Genomic DNA, 19986 nt, shown 5'->3' on the forward strand with positions numbered 1-19986 from the left:
AGTCTTAGACTTGGATTGGTCTCATCTAGTCTTGGACTTAGATTGGTCAGGTCTAGTCTTAGACTTAGATTGGTCACATCTAGTCTTAGACTTAGATTGGTCACATCTAGTCTTGGACTTAGATTGGTCAGGTCTAGTCTTAGACTTAGATTGGTCTCATCTAGTCTTAGACTTAGATTGGTCTCATCTAGTCTTAGACTTGGATTGGTCTCATCTAGTCTTAGACTTAGATCGGTCACATCTAGTCTTGGACTTAGATTGGTCATGTCTAGTCTTAGACTTAGATTGGTCACATCTAGTCTTAGACTTAGATTGGTCACATCTAGTCTTAGACTTAAATCGGTCACATCTAGTCTTAGACTTAGATTGGTCAGATCTAGTCTTAGACTTAGATTGTTTACATCTAGTCTTGGACTTAGATCGGTCACATCTAGTCTTAGACTTAGATTGGTCACATCTAGTCTTAAAATTAGATTGGTCACATCTAGTCTTAGACTTAGATCGGTCACATCTAGTCTTAAACTTAGATTGGTCACATCTGGTACTAGACTTATATTGGTCACATCTAATCTTAGCCTTAGTTTGGTCACATCTAGTACTAGACTTAGGTTGGTCACATCTAGTCTTGGACTTAGTTTGGTCACATCTAGTCTTGGACTTAGATTGGTCAGGTCTAGTCTTAGACTTAGATTGGTCACATCTAGTCTTAGACTTAGATTGGTCACATCTAGTCTTAGACTTAGATTGGGCACATCTAGTCTTAGACTTAGATTGGTCACATCTAGTCTTAGACTTAAATTGGTCACATCTAGTCTTGGACTTAGATTGGTCAGGTCTACTCTTAGACTTAGATTGGTCACATTTAGTCTTAGACTTAGATTGGTCACATCTAGTCTTACACTTAGATTGGTCACATCTAGTCTTACACTTAGATTGGTCACATTTAGTCTTACACTTAGATTGGTCACATCTAGTCTTAGTCTTAGATTGGTCACATCTAGTCTCAGACTTAGATTGGTCACATCTAGTCTTAGACTTAGATTGTTCAGATCTAGTCTTAGATTTAGATTGGTCACATCTAGTCTTACACTTAGATTGGTCACATCTAGTCTTAGACTTAGATTGGTTACATCCAGTCTTAGACTTAGATTGGTCACATCTAGTCTTAGACTTAGATTGGTCACATCTAGTCTTAGACTTAGATTGTTCACATCTAGTCTTACACTTAGATTGGTCACATCTAGTCTTAGTCTTAGATTGGTCACATCTAGTCTCAGACTTAGATTGGTCACATCTAGTCTTAGACTTAGATTGTTCAGATCTAGTCTTAGATTTAGATTGGTCACATCTAGTCTTAGACTTAGATTGTTCACATCTAGTCTTAGACTTAGATTGGTCACATCTAGTCCTAGACTTAGATTGGTCACATCTAGTCTGAGACTTAGATTGGTCACATCTAGTCCTAGACTTAGATTGGTCACATCTAGTCTTAGATTTAGATTGGTCACATCTAGTCTTACACTTAGATTGGTCACATCTAGTCTTAGACTTAGATTGGTCACATCTAGTCTTAGACTTAGATTGGTCACATCTAGTCTTACACTTAGATTGGTCACATCGAGTTTTGACTTAGATTGGTCACATCGAGTCTTAGACTTCAATTGGAATTCAAAAAATGTGTTCCAGGGTCGTAATAACATTTGAACATTGTCAACTAGGAGTGTGAGAAATATTGTGATAAGTAAATAGGGCTGGTTGATATGTCTTAAAACTGTCTCACGCTACAAGTTTTACATTGGTCGATTTCCTTAATTATTGATCTTTTCCAGAGGTGGGTAGAGTACCCAAAAATTGTACTCAGGTAAGATTACCATTACTTCAGAATAATATGACTGAAGTAAAAAGTAGTCGTCAAAACAATTACTTAAGTAAGAGAAAGTAAATTTTCTGTGAAAAAACTACTCAAGTATTGAGTAACTTGTGAGTAACTTCGGATCTATTTAGTAGTTACTTTTAACGGTTCTTGGACTACAATTGGTGTGTGTGTGTGTGTGTGTGTGTGTGTGTGTGTGTGTGTGTGTGTGTGTGTGTGTGTGTGTGTGTGTGTGTGTGTGTGTGTGTGTGTGTGTGTGTGTGTGTGTGTGTGTGTGTGTGTGTGTGTGTGTGTGTGTGTGTGTGTGTGTGTGTGTGTAAAACATACAATTAATTTACAATGTATTCAACATGTTTTCTCTAGTTGGAAGTAGAATTCCTGTAAGCTGAAAAGTGAACATTTCTACTGACACTGATGACAGCACATGATATAAATGTTCTTTTTACTAGTTTAAAAGTCATTGAAGATTTGTGCTGCCTTGTCTGACGTCACTTTTTACAGTCAGTACGTTTCTATGTACTAAATTAGTCTGATAATAATAATAATAATTTAGTTTCTTCTATTTCCACAGCTCCATGTGAAGGTGTAGTTTCCATGCTCTTATCTGTCATGTGAGTGATGGCCACATGCAGTGTGTCTCTCCTACACTAGGGGGCGATGGTGGTCATTTATCTGTCATGTGAGCGATGGCCACATGCAGTGTGTCTCTCCTACACTAGGGGGCGATGGTGGTCATTTATCTGTCATGTGAGTAATGGCCACATGCAGTGTGTCTCTCCTACACTAGGGGGCGATGGTGGTCATTTATCTGTCATGTGAGCGATGGCCACATGCAGTGTGTCTCTCCTACACTAGGGGGCGATGGTGGTCATTTATCTGTCATGTGAGCGATGGCCACATGCAGTGTGTCTCTCCTACACTAGGGGGCGATGGTGGTCATGTATCTGTCATGTGAGTGATGGCCACATGCAGTGTGTCTCTCCTACACTAGGGGGCGATGGTGGTCATTTATCTGTCATGTGAGTGATGGCCACATGCAGTGTGTCTCTCCTACACTAGGGGGCGATGGTGGTCATTTATCTGTCATGTGAGTGATGGCCACATGCAGTGTGTCTCTCCTACACTAGGGGGCGATGGTGGTCATTTATCTGTCATGTGAGTGATGGCCACATGCAGTGTGTCTCTCCTACACTAGGGGGCGATGGTGGTCATTTATCTGTCATGTGAGCGATGGCCACATGCAGTGTGTCTCTCCTACACTAGGGGGCGATGGTGGTCATTTATCTGTCATGTGAGCGATGGCCACATGCAGTGTGTCTCTCCTACACTAGGGGGCGATGGTGGTCATTTATCTGTCATGTGAGTGATGGCCACATGCAGTGTGTCTCTCCTACACTAGGGGGCGATGGTGGTCATTTATCTGTCATGTGAGTGATGTCCACATGCAGTGTGTCTCTCCTACACTAGGGGGCGATGGTGGTCATTTATCTGTCATGTGAGCGATGGCCACATGCAGTGTGTCTCTCCTACACTAGGGGGCGATGGTGGTAATTTATCTGTCATGTGAGCAATGGCCACATGCAGTGTGTCTCTCCTACACTAGGGGGCGATGGTGGTCATTTCATCTTGTTTAGTTATGTTAGAAAGTAGTAGAAGAAGACAATGCTACATGCTAAAAAGCTAACAAGCTAGCACTAGTAACGTTAAAGCTACAGATCTAACAGATAAGTACAACTTTCCACTGCTATTTGATATTGTTGGTGATGTTTTAATGTGTTTAAATGACACTTGTGGTTATTAGGATCATCACAGATAAACAAAAAGATGGCTTTTTAGTCAAGTGTTTTAGGAGGTTTGTGTTCAGCAGTTGTGTCAAACATCCGGGATGTGATGACGTCATTAAAGTGTCTTCTTTGGGAACATTCTGACATTATTAAACAAGTAGGTCTATTTTATCATTGACTTAAAAATACTGACCTATTTCAGCTTCCTATAGCTGTACTTTGTGCTTGTTTGATTGGTGGAATGGTTTCATACGTCATTACTGCTTACGCCTCAAGTACCATGTCTCGTTATTGGCAATGTTTGTGTGCATTTTTTGCACCTTGCCTCTGTGTGGAAAGTGCCATTAAAAGAAAGCGTCTCTTGATGGATTGGTGTGGGCCACATTGTGCTAATGGTCGTCTTGTGTTTCAGATTATGGACGAAACCCAAACACAGATAGCCTGGCCCTCTAAACTGAAGATCGGAGCAAAGTCGAAAAAAGGTGAGAATTTTCGCTTGGTCTCTTCCTGCATTAGGTGCTGCATCATAACAAACTGAACAATGTGCATTCATTGAACAATATGGTTTATTACTGTACGGCTTGTTGACTGTAGCTGAAAAGTAGCGCACATACTGTAAATCGTGTTAGAGAGACATCATCTCAACATGTGTCGCTTGCTAAACTCTCCATCTGGCTCTCACACCTGACTGCACTCCCCCCGCCAACAGTATGTTCATCGTTACGAGTCAGCGGGCTTTCAACTGCACGTGTCATCGATGGACTTGCACGTCTAAATCCAGTTTGATGCCTCGGGGGAGGAAGTATTGATTTGGAGTGCATGAGAAAGTGGAAAAGAAAACAGCCCGTGTGTTATGTATACAGGAGGGAGTTGTGACGGCACAGAACCCCAAAGGGGCAATATTGCTCTATGTATTTATTATATATATATAAACAATATAATATAATAAATAATGAACAATATAATTTAATAAACTATAGAATGGTGGGTGACAAAAATCCAAGAGTGTGTGCGTGCGGTTATGTGTGTGATTAGCTGTAGTGTGTGTTACCTAGTGTTGACTCGAGAGGAGGAACAAGGCATAAAGGCAGTCCCTGGGGCAGGCAGATGGTCAGGGCGAATGGCGAGGCGTAGGAGGTCCGTGTCCAAGCGGGGGTCGAGGATCGAGGGTGGCAGTCCAAAGTCCAAAGGGGAAGTCGAGGCGCACGGCTCGATCACGCGGGGACGAAGGCAGACTGCTGGGGAGGCCGACAGGGAAGAACAATGAAACACGGGGGTGAAACGCAGAGAGAGAGAGAGAGAGCATAAAGCTGGGTTAGTCGGCTTACGGTACACGACAGAAGATTAAGTTCCGCCGAGGATCCTTGGGTCCACTGGTCTATATACAGCTTGTCCTCATTCGTCCCAGGTGTGTTGATTGCTGATCGCCCACAGCCTTGCCGGCACGTGGGCGTGCTGCGGCCAGCGCGAGCAGGGGCGTGTCTCGGCGCACTGCCGAACGAGGTGCTGGCAGACCCAGATGCCGGAGAAAAGCGGGTTCGAGCCCGCGCCGTGACACCTGTGGTCTTTTATGACGGAGTATGTTGTACAACACAGCAGAGGAGCAACGTGCTCAGTCAGCGTTACAGCAGCTGATGGGGAGCTCATTGTAAACAACATTGTAAACAACATTGTAAACAACATTGTAAGACGCACGAGTGTCACACCAACAATCAGCATTTTAAAGCGGGGGCAGATAAAGCTGCGGAACTCTTATCAAACATCAAATGCACCGCCTTCTTGTGGAGTTAATACAAAATCTATATGGAGAGGTTGCCTACAGCCACAACTGTTAATGACAATGTTTGTCATTTTAGACCTCACAAAAAAAAGAATGACGTGTTTATTCATGATGTGCTTTTTATCGTTCATTTTGGTTTCCTCTTCCTTTGACGCCGTTAGCTTAGCATCACATGCAAAGCAGGCGTGCTTCTGACCGGCAGAGCCTGACCCATGTTGACGCCCGTCCTCCTCTTCTGTTCTTCATCTGTGTTGAGGAATTTTTGGACGTGGGCGTTGCATTTGTTTTGATCAAAGCCCCCGTGTTTATTAGCCAGAGTTGTCCCGGTGCTCTGTTCCCAATAAAACATGATGCCGCGTATTTGGAGCTCACCCAACAGGCGTGCTTAGTGATGTAGCCCCGCCCACCTTGTCCAGGCCTCAGGCCAGATGTGGACGTCCTCACTCGCTCCGCATGGACCGTCTTTGACATAATGTTGCACGCTCCTTTGCCGGCGTTTTAATGGTCTGCTCCAGTCTTCCCCCCCTGCTTGCGTCATTACTTACCAAAAATGTTGGACATTGTCTGTGAGCACATGTGTTCTCGGAGGAGGACATGTGCTGGCTTTAACAGCGTGGCCCTATGGGAATGCAGCTACGCGAAGTAACGCCACATCAGCTGGTGCTGGGAAGACCCCAATGAACATCCTCTATTTCAGTGTTTTGCAACCACGCGAGATACAGTCTGGTGTGCCGGGGGAGATGATCTCATTTCACCTATTTGGGTTAAAAATATTTTATGCAAAGCAGTAATTATAGTCTGCAAATGATGTGTTGTTGTTGAGTGTCGGTGCTGTCTAGAGCTCAGCAGAGTAACCGTGTAATACTCTTCCATATCAGTAGGTGGCAGCAGGTAGCTAATTGCTTTGTAGATGTGGGAAACAGCGGGAGGCAGTGTGCAGGTAAAAAGGTGTCTAATGCTTAAACCAAAAATAAACAAAAGGTGAGTGCCCCTAAGAAAAGGCATTGAAGCTTAGGGAAGGCTATGCAGAACCAAACTAAAACCGAACTGGCTACAAAGTAAACAAAAACAGAATGCTGGACGACAGCAAAGACTTACTGTGGAGCAAAGACAAAGTACATCCGAACATGACATGACAATCAACAATGTCAACACAAAGAATGACAAAAACAAGTGAAATATTCTTGACTGCTAAAACAAAGTAGATGCGGGAAATATCGCTCAAAGGAAGACATGAAACTGCTACAGGAAAATACCAAAAAAAGACAAAAAGCCACCAAAATAGGAGCGCAAGACAAGAAGTAAAACACTACACACAGGAAAACAGCAAAAAAGTCCAAATAAGTCAGGGTGTGATGTGACAGGTGGTGACAGTACACCTACTTTGAGACAAGAGCTATAGTGATGCATGCTTGGTAATGCTTTAGAGTCATATCCAACAATTGCAACGACTTTTTACTGTCAACTTAGTTTCGTTTTTGAATGATTTCTGCCGGTGGTGTGCCTCCGCATTCTGTCAACGCAAAAAATGTGCCTCGGCTCAAAAAAGGTTGAAAAACACTGCTCTATTTATTTGATGAATAATGTCAATGACCCAGGAAGTCTTTCCAGACCTTAAATGCCAGCGCTTTCTCATGAAAAAACGGTAAAAAAGGACACATTTTCAGCAGCCACTGCAAAGTATTTCATAAATCCCAATCAGATTGATCACTGGGAGTGTGAGTCCACCATTTCATAAGCATTAATGAGTTGGCTTATGTGAGAAGCGCGTAGTTTACCAGCCACACATCTGACATCACATGGACAAAGATAAGACCTTCTGGAGGAAAGTTCTCCTTTCTCCTTTTCTTTACTTATATAGCTCTAAATCACGAGTGTCTCAAAGGGCTGCACAAGCCACAACGACATCTGTGGTCAGATGAAACAAAAATGGAATTGTTTGGCCACAATACCCAGCAATATGTTTGGAGGAGAAAAGGTGAGGCCTTTAATCCCAGGAACACCATGGCTACCGTCAAGCATGGTGGTGGTAGTATTATGCTCTGGGCCTGATTTGCTGCCAATGGAACTGCTGCTCTAAATGGGACAATGAAAAAGGAGGATTAGCGCCAAATTGTTCAGGACAAGCTAAAATCATCAGCCCGGAGGTTGGGTCACATTTTCAGTAGAGCCATAATAAATTCATAAAAGAAGCAAACTTCTTGAATGTTTTTTGTGACCAACAAGTATGTGCTCCCATCACTACATCACAAAAAAATAAGAGTTGTAGAAATGATTGGAAACTCAAGACAGCCATGACATGATGTTCTTTACAAGTGTATGTATACTTTCGACCACCACTATATATATATATATATATATATATATATATATATATATATATATATATATATATATATATATATATATATATATATATATATATATATATATATATATATATATATATTAGAGATGTCCGATAATGGCTTTTTGCCGATATCCGATATTCCGATATTGTCCAACTCTTTAATTACCGATACCGATATCAACCGATACCGATACTGATATATGCAGTCGTGGAATTAACACATTATTATGCCTAATTTGGACAACCAGGTATGGTGAAGATAAGGTCCTTTTTTTTTTAAATTAATAAAATAAAATAAGATAAATAAATTAAAAACATTTTCTTGAATAAAAAAGAAAGTAAAACAATATAAAAACAGTTACATTGAAACTAGTAATGAATGAAAATGAGTAAAATTAACTATTAAAGGTTAGTACTATTAGTGGAGCAGCAGCACGCACAATCATGTGTGCTTACGGACTGTATCCCTTGCAGACTGTATTGATATATATTGATATATAATGTAGGAACCAGAATATTAATAACAGAAGGAAACAACCCTTTTGGGGAGGGAGGTTTTTTGGGTTGGTGCACTAATTGTAAGTGTATCTTGTGTTTTTTATGTTGATTTAATAGAAAACATTTTTTTTTTAAATAAATAAATAAAAAAACGATACCGATAATAAAAAAAACGATACTGATAATTTCCGATATTACATTTTAAAGCATTTATCGGACATCTCTAATATATATATATATATATATATATATATATATATATATATATATATATATATACACACACTACCGTTCAAAAGTTTGGGGTCTCCCAAACAATTTAGTGGAATAGCCTTCATTTCTAAGAACAAGAATAGACTGTCGAGTTTCAGATGAAAGTTCTCTTTTTCTGGACATTTTGAGCGTTTAATTGACCCCACAAATGTGATGCTCCAGAAACTCAATCTGCTCAAAGGAAGGTCAGTTTTGTAGCTTCTGTAACGAGCTAAAGTGTTTTCAGATGTGTGAACATGATTGCACAAGGGTTTTCTAATCATCAATTAGCCTTCTGAGCCAATGAGCAAACACATTGTACCATTAGAACACTGGAGTGATAGTTGCTGGAAATGGGCCTCTATACACCTATGTAGATATTGCACCAAAAAGCAGACATTTGCAGCTAGAATAGTCATTTACCACATTAGCAATGTATAGAGTGTATTTCTGTAAAGTTAAGACTAGTTTCAAGTTATCTTCATTGAAAAGTACAGTGCTTTTCCTGCAAAAATAAGGACATTTTAATGTGACCCCAAACTTTTGAACGCTAGTATATATATATATATATATATATATATATATATATATATATATATATATATATATATATATATATATATATATATATATATATATATATATATATATATATATATATATATATATATATATACATAAAGTCTTTACAAATATATATGAGTACATATTATTATAATGACATAATGGATATATAATTAATATAATTGGTTATTAAAAGTATGTGAAAGTTCGACTCCTACCTTGTTTACTTCCGTGACAACCTCCTTAAGGTTTTTTAATCAATCAAAAATATCCAGCAGCTAAAATGCGTCAAACATGGATAAGTGTGGCGAGTGTTTTGCATTGTTCCCATCATGCATTGTAATGGATGATAACTTGGTGTCATTTGGATTTTGTTATGTTGATTGAACGTGTCGTTTTATAATATCCACAAAGTTCAATGAGCAGGTTGTTATGTGTGACCTTGTGTCCTGAATAGTTGTACTGGTCGTTCTGCATCGTGACTAGGGAAGGTTGTTTGGATTGGGTTGTACAGGTAAATGCTGTACTTCATTGACTTGCAAGTAACATTAAAGGCAGAATTATTTTCGTTGGCCAAATTGAAGTGGCCTGTGGGCGGCACTTGGCCGTAGTTTGGACAACCCTGGTCTAGCAGGTGTTTGAACTGTGCTTCCTTATATAGACAGATCTGACCAGAGTAATTATAATAACATGTTGAGACTTGATGAAAAATAGTGCAGATAATTAGAAAAAGAGTGGCCAGTCAAGACTGACTAACACAAGACTCAGCGATGATGTCATGCTATTTTTGTACTTCCCATTCTAAAAAAGGCTAAGAAGATTTCCCGTAACTCTTTTGCTCCAAAGTGTCGTCTTTCGCACTAAGTCTGGAAACGGTTTAGAACTCTGCATGCCAGCCACAGATGTTTGTCACCTCACAATGTGGGCTTCTTTTTTCTTATCACCTGCAGCCGATCTCTGATAAGGCCAGACCTTCACCTCTAGGGTGCAACACTGTGTGTGTGTGTGTGTGTGTGTGTGTGTGTGTGTGTGTGTGTGTGTGTGTGTGTGTGTGTGTGTGTGTGTGTGTGTGTGTGTGTGTGTGTGTGTGTGTGTGTGTGTGTGTGTGTGTGTGTGTGTGTGTGTGTGTGTGTGTGTGTGTCTCCAGTCACAACAGTCACTATATAAAAATGTCATATCCAGATTATTAAGGTTATCCTTATTTTCATAGTATTGTTATTCAATGTGCTCAAAAATTGCTGAAATCATTAAGCCAAGTTTTATTTTAAAATGTAATCAAATCATATACTTTCTTGACAGAATAAAAAGTAAATATTGGTCTGGCTTGTTAAGAGCCATGATGTATACTGTAGTTATATTTCATAGTTCATACAAGTTTAGCTTGTGGTATGTCTTTTTAACAGGGAACGTTGTTAACGTGTCTTATACATGTTAATAATAATAATAATAATAATAATAGTTTGTATTTGTAAAAGCACTTTACATTGAGCAAACATCCTCAAAGTGCTACAGTGCATTTAAAAAAACAAAACAACAAAAACAAAACAACAACGCTAGAACCACAAATAGCTGCCCCCAACAAGTAAAATAAATAGTACAAAAAAATAAAAACTAGAACAGCCTAATAGCTAGAACTAGCACACATATATCCAAAAAAAAAAAAAAAAAGGCTTTTTAAAAGCATCCACAGTCTGTGGTGCCCTCAGGTGGTCAGGGAAAGCGTTCCACAGACTGGGAGCATTTGAGCAGAAAGCCCGGTCTCCCATAGTTCGGAGCTTTGTCCTCGGAGGTTGGAGGAGGTTAGCCTGGTGTGGTGTGGAGGATTTGGGGGTGAGCAGTTCTTTGAGGTAGAGGGGGGGGGGGGGGGGGGGGGGGGGCATTTCCATGGAGGCACTGGTGAGTTAGTAGGGAGACTTTGTATTCAATGTGATTGATAAGTGCAATTTAATAAACTCACAAACTGACTGGCGCCAGCTCGCTAGCTTAAATGCTAACATGAAAACAAGAGAAATTAACGTCTTTCCCAATTAAGAAACAACTTACCCCAATATAAACTTCTTTTTTTTTTTTTTTTTTTTTTTTTTTTTTTTTTTTTTTTTTTATAATGTCCTGCCCAGCTTCTCGGGCAAATCATATAGCAGATGTAGATGCCCATATCGGCTGTTCAGATTAACTTTACAAAAGAGAAGTGCAGGATACTTCTCTTGTTGCCTTACTTGTATTTTGACTTTATTAGATGTATTTATATTATCATTTGGTGCAGCCGGGCCGGAGCAGGAGGGGATAGAAAGAGAGAAAAAGGAAGACAGAGGGGGGAATTGTGGGGACAAGAGGGGGATTAGACAGAGAGACAAAAACAACAACAGCAAACACAACAACAACAACAACAACAACAGAGCAGCATCAGCAAATACGACATGTACAAATATGATGGTAAAAGTAATAGCAAATAAGCAGTTAGCGAAAAAAATTTTAAAAAAAATATACAGAAATGACAATGAGCATTATTACACTAAAAATGGAGCAATATGAATACCAATAGAAATAGTGCTATTGATAATAAACAATACCAGTACTTTACCTTTATTATCAACAATACAATTGTTCAAATGCAACAATACATATACGTAATGATAACTTGAGATACGAAAGAATACAGAAAAATGGAGGGGAAGAAAGAGAAGCAACCTTAACCTTGTAGATTGTTATAGTAACAATAGGTTAAGCTTTGTCAGTGTGCCATGTGTTATACCCAGTTTACCCTAGGGCAACAACGTTAATATATGTTTGATGAAACGTGATTATGTGCATGAGTGTATGTGTGCATATGTACTTGTATATGTACAGTATGTGTATGTGTGGTTGTACAGTGAATGTATATGTACAGTATGTGTATATGTGTGTACAGCGAATGTATATGTACAGTATGTGTATACAGTATGTGTGTTTGAACAGTGAATGTATATGTACAGTATGTGTAAATGTGTGTTTGTACAGTGAATGTATATGTACAGTATATGTATGTGTGTGTTTGTACAGTGAATGTATGTGTAGTATGTGTATGTGTGTGTTTGTACAGTGAATGTATATGTACAGTATGTACATATAAACTTCTAAACCAGCGGCGTCAAACTCATTCTAGCTCAGGGGCCGCATGGAGGGAAATCTATTTTTACTGATAAAATCATGGCGTTATAGCTTCAAAATCAAAACAACTTCAGATTGTTTTCTTTGTTTTACTTTGGGCAAAAATAGAACTCGCACATTCTGAAAAAAAGTACGTATTACGAAAAATTCTCTTGGCAAAACACTTCAAGTTAGTTGAAAATTTTGAGGAAGAAAATTGGTGCAGTTTCAAGAACACCAGGAAAAACACAAATAATAATAATAATAATGGATTAGATTTATATAGCACTTTTCTAGACACTCAAAGCGCTTCACAGAGAAGTGAGAACCCATCATTCATTTTTACAACTCATTCATTCATCATTCATTCTCCGGTGTGAGCGGCACCGGGGGCAAGGGTGAAGTGTCCTGCCCAAGGACACAACGGCAGCGATTTTTGGATGGTAAGAGGCGGGGAGCGAACCTGCAACCCTCAGGTTTCTGGCAAGGCCGCTCTACCCACTACGCCATGCCGCCCCAAAGAACTGAGACTTTGTCCGAGTGTTTTTTTACAAAACCATTCAACTGTAAGCACTTCCTGTTTAGCATTCTCATGTTGGCGGTTTAAAGACGTGTTTGAAAAAAGCAATCGAGTGTTTCCTTAAACTGCCGCAACTGCCACAACACATTACCATTCCAATATTAAAATGATAATATAAACAATTATCAACATGACAATGAAATCAAGGTAGCATAACTACAAACAATGTGAAAACGGTAGATTTAAGCATAAAATAAAATAGAACAAACAACAAATGTAGAAACGCACATTTTTACAACTGAGTTCAGGGTGCGTATCGTGCAGTCAACCAATTGCACTGCACGGAACTCTAACCACAAAGATGACGATCACATTGACTTTGGTCTTTGCATCTTATTGTTTAGTTTATTATCCGTTGAGTGGATAATTTACAATTAAAGAAGGTATTGTGTGTCGCTACTGCATCAGACTGCCGCCATCTGCTGCCAACAGAAGCGGCTGATTGCTTGAAGTCAGCTGACACTTCATCTTTAAACACTGTCATGTGTGATGTGGGCGACACTTGAATTGCAACATCTAGTGGACACATTCACAACAGAAGTATCTTTTTTTTTTTAAAAAGCATCTCATTTTTTTACCTCGTAAACTCTTCTTGCGGACTACACCTCTTTGCGAGCCTAACATGTTCTGTAAACACATTACTGAGGACGTAAGATATGAAATTGTGCACATTGAACCTACAAGCTGGGCTTTCTTCAACAGAGTCATTCTTCTATACACAACGGCAGTGTTTTTACAGTGCGTTCAAGGACCGCTGAACTCAGTAGGACGCCACAACGCCCGCCAGAAATAATAAATAATAGATTTTGTTACACACTTTACATTTTAAACAAATCTTAAAGTGCAACAGTACAATCCAATATTTAAAACAATAAAAGCTTAGCCATTAAAACAGAGTACTGACTAAAACACACTGAAACACTAAACATGCAAAATAGTGGCTTTTCTATCATTTGTTTTAGTTTTTTTTTTTTTTTTTAAATAACCTGGTGTCAGGTTCAAACACCGAACTATCTATTAAACAAGACAAGAAGCAAGGAATCAGGCAGAGACAGAGTTCAATTTTGCTCATGAGGAGAAACGTATGGAGCTGCACACTCAGTTACAGTTTCCCAGACACCATATGTGATTATTCAGAATGCAAATGTGCTGAGCTCGAGATTTCGCCTTGGCTCTGCTTTGTCTGCATGTCGTCGTCTTATCTTCGTTGAGGTACTTGAAGTCCGTCCTTGGCTAATTAGCAGGCTGGAGGACAGAAACTGCTGCTGCGAGACAACTTGCAGTGGAAGATAACAAGTTGTGCGCCTTTGCACAGATTAAAAAAGTACAGCTTGAGCACAATAGATAATAACTAGATAATAACGGCCTTTAAGCATAAGAGTTGTGTGATAACTTATATATCTTTATTCTAACACTGCAATAATAATAACCGTGATCATTTTGGTCGGGATAATAATAATAATAATAATAATAGCCGATTTTATTTGTAAAAAGCACTTTACATTGAGTAAACAACCTCAAAGTGCTACAGTGTATTAAAAAAATCAAAATATAAAGATAACAAATAAAAAACTAGAACAGCCAAATAGCTAAAACTAGTATACATATATCTAAAAAAGGCTTTTTTTTAAAAAGGGTTTTTAAGCCTTTTTTAAAAGCATCCACAGTCTGTGGTGCCCTCAGGTGGTCAGGGAGAGTGTTCCACAGACTGAAATATTTTTAATATCAAATAGGTGAAATTAGATAATCTCCCACGGCACGCCAGACTGTATCTCACGGCACACTAGTGTGCTGCGGCACAGTGGTTGAAAAACACTGCTGTAGATAACTGATACAGTTGCAGCACTGCTGTAGATAACTGATACAGTAGCAGCACTGCTGTAGATAACTGATACAGTAGCAGGCAGATATTCAGGCTTTATTATGTGTAGCAAAATGAGGGAGATGATAGATTCTTCTCTGCTAATAAACACCTTTAGCGTTAGCTTTCGCTCCAGACTATTTGTTTGTCTGAGATTGTCATTACTGCCACAAGTGGTGGAGAAGTGTATTACAACTGAGTACCACAACACCAGGTGCTGACGGCTCAACAATAACATTAGTCGGCGACAAAGTACGTTTGTCGACATAGTTGTGACGTCATCAAAGAAACTGGCGGCTGAAAACATGTTATAAGTTTGGAAATATTTCCTCCTTCTCTCGTTAAAAATATGAATATCTTCCTCATTCTGCAAAGATCTTGTTTTTATGACACTTTATCTGTGATATGCGAGCCTTTAAAGCGGAGGAATGTCGGACATCTGGAGGCTGCGGTTTCAACTCGGTAAGCTAGTTAGCTTGTCACCTTGCTAGGCAGCTAACAAGTGTGAGACAAGTTGTGTAAAAAAATGATTTGACTATCTTTTAGCCTGCTAAACTCTGAACGAATTCAATTTTAAAGCAGCGTCAATTTGCAACGCAATGAAGGAAGGCAAAATAACAAACGTACTAAGCAAATGTACGGGTCCCCTAAAGGGACATAGGAGGGAGAAAAAAAAAATTATATATTTTTTTTTTTGTGTGTATTTTTTAGACAAGTATCTCGTGCGCACAAGAAACTTTTTCTAAAGTTATAAAAATAAAAATAAAATAAAATAAAAAAATTATATATATTTTTTTTTTAGACATGTATCTCGTGCACAAGAGAAACTATCCTGTGCACAAGAGAAACTATCTCGTGCACACGAGAAACTTTCTCGTGTGCACGAGAAAGTTTCTCCTGCGCACGAGATACATGTCTAAAAAATAAATAAATAAATAAATAAAAACATTATACTTTTTTTTTTTTTTTTTATAACATTATAAAAAGTTTCTCGTGTGCACAAGATACATGTAAAAAAAAAAGAAATTATAATTTATTTAAAAAAAAATAGAAAATAAAAAAATTATAATTTTTTTTATTTTTATTTTTTTTATAACTTTATAAAAAGTTTCTCGTGTGCACGAGAAAGTTTCTCCTGCGCACGAGATACATGTCTAAAAAAAAATAACATTATAAATTTTTTTCATTTTTTTTTATAACATTATAAAACGTTTCTCGTGCGCACGTGATTGTTTCTCGTGCGCACGAGATACAAAAAAAAGAAATTATAATTTATTTAAAAAAAAATTTTTTTTATAACTTTATAAAAAGTTTCACGTGCGCACGAGAAACTTTTTATAAAGTTATAAAAAAAAAAAATAAATAAATAAATTATATATTTTTTTATTTTTCTAAAAAATTTTTTAGACATGTATCTCGTGCGCACAAGAAAGTTTCTCGTGCGCACGAGATACATGTCTAAAAAAAATATTATAATTTTTTTTTTTTTTTTTTTTTAAAAGTTTTTTTAAAAAAGTTTTTAAAAAATAAATTATAATTTTATTTATTTTTTATTTTTTTTAGACATGTATCTCGTGCGCACGAGAAAGTTTCTAGGAAAGCACTTTGTGTTGCAATTCTTTGACGTATGACAAGTGCTTTGTAAATAAAGTGTGCTGGTTTGAGTTGGTAGTGCAAGTAGAGTAACACCAGCACATGCCTCATGGAATATACTGGAATGCGCACGAGAAACTTTTTATAAAGTTATTAAAAAAAAAATTAAAAAAAAAATTATAATTTTTTTTTTTTTTTTTTTTTTTTTTTAGACATGTATCTCGTGCGCACGAGAAAGTTTGTCATGTGCACGAGATACATGTCCAAAAAAATTTAAAAAAATAAAAATTTAAAACATTTCTCCCATGTCCCTACAGGGGCTCCGTACAAATGTACTGCAATAAGAAGGGACTCATAAATAACTAAATGTACATACAGTTATGTTGAGCTAAAATAAGTAAACACAATGAATAATGAATATTTTTCTTAACTAAACAGTCAATAACATTAAAGTGCAAATGAAAATATGGCTTCACCACTTTAGTCATAATGTTTGCACTCATCTTGACTTTAGCTCCAGACTTCTTCTGGTTGATTTTGTCATTACTGCCACACGTGGTGGAAAAGTGTATTACAACCGAGTACCACTGCGGCCCACACGGGCCACAACTGAGAGACCAACAATGGGCCCCGGCCCTATGGTTAAGCAACACTGTACTAGAGTGCTGAAATGCCAGGAGCTAATCAATAATCAATAATATATCAGCGTGCAGCTTTTTAAACAGAAAGTGACAAAACGCTTGTTTCCTTTTGAGCAAGTTAGTTTTGTTGTTTTATCGTTTATTTTTGCTGCTTTTTTGGCTCTCTTTTTTTATTGATAAAAAATATACTTGTTTTATTTTACTTTTAAATGGACAAACGTTTAATAGTTCTTTGGATTTGGGTGCCAGCCTAATGACCGGCACAGCGACCATATAAACACATATTAATGAATGAATGAGTCATCTTTGTTGTCTAAAACTATCTCACGCTAAATTCCAGCCACTGAGTACGTGTACGCTTTATTACCCCACTGGTCGACCGATGGTTAAGATAGTCCATGACTATCAAAATAGTGGTTAGTTGCGGCACTACCTGCGGTTAAGCAACGCTGAGCGAGAAAATCCTGTTAGGACATCATTAAACAGTCACAATACTCCTTCTGTCCAAATGCCATTCCAGTACATTCCATGAGGCATGTGCTGGTGGTGTTACTCTACATGCACTACCAACTCAAACATGTGCTGGTGGTGTTACTCTACATGCACTACCAACTCAAACATGTGCTGGTGGTGTTACTCTACATGCACTACCAACTCAAACATGTGCTGGTGGTGTTACTCTACATGCACTACCAACTCAAACATGTGCTGGTGGTGTTACTCTACATGCACTACCAACTCAAACATGTGCTGGTGGTGTTACTCTACATGCACTACCAACTCAAACATGTGCTGGTGGTGTTACTCTACATGCACTACCAACTCAAACATGTGCTGGTGGTGTTACTCTACTTGCACTACCAACTCAAACATGTGCTGGTGGTGTTACTCTACTTGAACTACCAACTCAAACATGTGCTGGTGGTGTTACTCTACTTGCACTACCAACTCAAACATGTGCTGGTGGTGTTACTCTACTTGCACTACCAACTCAAACATGTGCTGGTGGTGTTACTCTACTTGCACTACCAACTCAAACATGTGCTGGTGGTGTTACTCTACATGCACTACCAACTCAAACATGTGCTGGTGGTGTTACTCTACATGCACTACCAACTCAAACATGTGCTGGTGGTGTTACTCTACATGCACTACCAACTCAAACATGTGCTGGTGGTGTTACTCTACTTGCACTACCAACTCAAACATGTGCTGGTGGTGTTACTCTACATGCACTACCAACTCAAACATGTGCTGGTGGTGTTACTCTACTTGCACTACCAACTCAAACATGTGCTGGTGGTGTTACTCTACATGCACTACCAACTCAAACATGTGCTGGTGGTGTTACTCTACTTGCACTACCAACTCAAACATGTGCTGGTGGTGTTACTCTACTTGCACTACCAACTCAAACATGTGCTGGTGGTGTTACTCTACTTGCACTACCAACTCAAACATGTGCTGGTGGTGTTACTCTACTTGCACTACCAACTCAAACATGTGCTGGTGGTGTTACTCTACTTGCACTACCAACTCAAACATGTGCTGGTGGTGTTACTCTACTTGCACTACCAACTCAAACATGTGCTGGTGGTGTTACTCTACTTGCACTACCAACTCAAACATGTGCTGGTGGTGTTACTCTACTTGCACTACCAACTCAAACATGTGCTGGTGGTGTTACTCTACTTGCACTACCAACTCAAACATGTGCTGGTGGTGTTACTCTACATGCACTACCAACTCAAACATGTGCTGGTGGTGTTACTCTACTTGCACTACCAACTCAAACATGTGCTGGTGGTGTTACTCTACTTGCACTACCAACTCAAACATGTGCTGGTGGTGTTACTCTACTTGCACTACCAACTCAAACATGTGCTGGTGGTGTTACTCTACATGCACTACCAACTCAACACTCTGTCTTTACCCCTGTTATCTTCACCCTTGTGGGCATGTCTTTAAGACTGTTGTCTTCACCCCTGTGGGCATGTCTTTAGGACTGTTGTATTCACCCCTGTGGGCATGTCTTTAAGACTGTTGTCTTCACCCCTGTGGGCATGTCTTCACCCCTGTTGTCTTCACCCCTGTGGGCATGTCTTTAAGACTGTTGTCTTCACCCCTGTGGGCATGTCTTTAGGACTGTTGTATTCACCCCTGTGGGCATGTCTTTAAGACTGTTGTCTTCACCCCTGTGGGCATGTCTTCACCCCTGTTGTCTTCACCCCTGTGGGCATGTCTTTAAGACTGTTGTCTTCACCCCTGTGGGCATGTCTTTAGGACTGTTGTCTTCACCCCTGTGGGCATGTCTTTAGGACTGTTGTCTTCACCCCTGTGGGCATGTCTTTAAGACTGTTGTCTTCACCCCTGTGGGCATGTCTTTAAGACTGTTGTCTTCACCCCTGTGGGCATGTCTTTAGGACTGTTGTCTTCACCCTTGTGGGCATGTCTTTAGGACTGTTGTCTTCACCCCTGTGGGCATGTCTTCACCCCTGTTGTCTTCACCCCTGTGGGCATGTCTTTAAGACTGTTGTCTTCACCCCTGTGGGCATGTCTTTAGGACTGTTGTCTTCACCCCTGTGGGCATGTCTTTAGGACTGTTGTCTTCACCCCTGTGGGCATGTCTTCACCCCTGTTGTCTTCACCCCTGTGGGCATGTCTTCACCCCTGTTGTCTTCACCCCTGTGGGCATGTCTTTAGGACTGTTGTCTTCACCCCTGTGGGCATGTCTTTAAGACTGTTGTCTTCACCCCTGTGGGCATGTCTTCACCCCTGTTGTCTTCACCCCTGTGGGCTTGTCTTTAAGACTGTTGTCTTCACCCCTGTGGGCATGTCTTTAGGACTGTTGTCTTCACCCCTGTGGGCATGTCTTTAAGACTGTTGTCTTCACCCCTGTGGGCATGTCTTTAGGACTGTTGTCTTCACCCCTGTGGGCATGTCTTTAGGACTGTTGTCTTCACCCCTGTGGGCATGTCTTTAGGACTTTTGTCTTCACCCCTGTGGGCATGTCTTTAGGACTGTTGTCTTCACCCCTGTGGGCATGTCTTTAGGACTGTTGTCTTCACCCCTGTGGGCATGTCT

General features: G+C 39.4%; 1 protein-coding gene across 3 annotated transcripts in view; it reads left to right on the forward strand.

Annotated features, from left to right (window-relative positions):
- Positions 1-19986, forward strand: part of LOC133657607 (protein bicaudal C homolog 1-like) — a 164526-nt gene that overhangs the window by 72322 nt on the left and 72218 nt on the right. For all 3 annotated transcript variants that reach the window (XM_062059117.1, XM_062059118.1, XM_062059119.1), the window contains exon 3: positions 4070-4139. In XM_062059117.1, coding sequence (XP_061915101.1) covers positions 4070-4139 — 70 coding nt within the window. The remainder of the gene's footprint in view (positions 1-4069; positions 4140-19986) is intronic.

Source organism: Entelurus aequoreus, linkage group LG09, assembly GCF_033978785.1.
Source record: "Entelurus aequoreus isolate RoL-2023_Sb linkage group LG09, RoL_Eaeq_v1.1, whole genome shotgun sequence".
Classification (NCBI taxonomy): Eukaryota; Metazoa; Chordata; class Actinopteri; order Syngnathiformes; family Syngnathidae; genus Entelurus; species Entelurus aequoreus.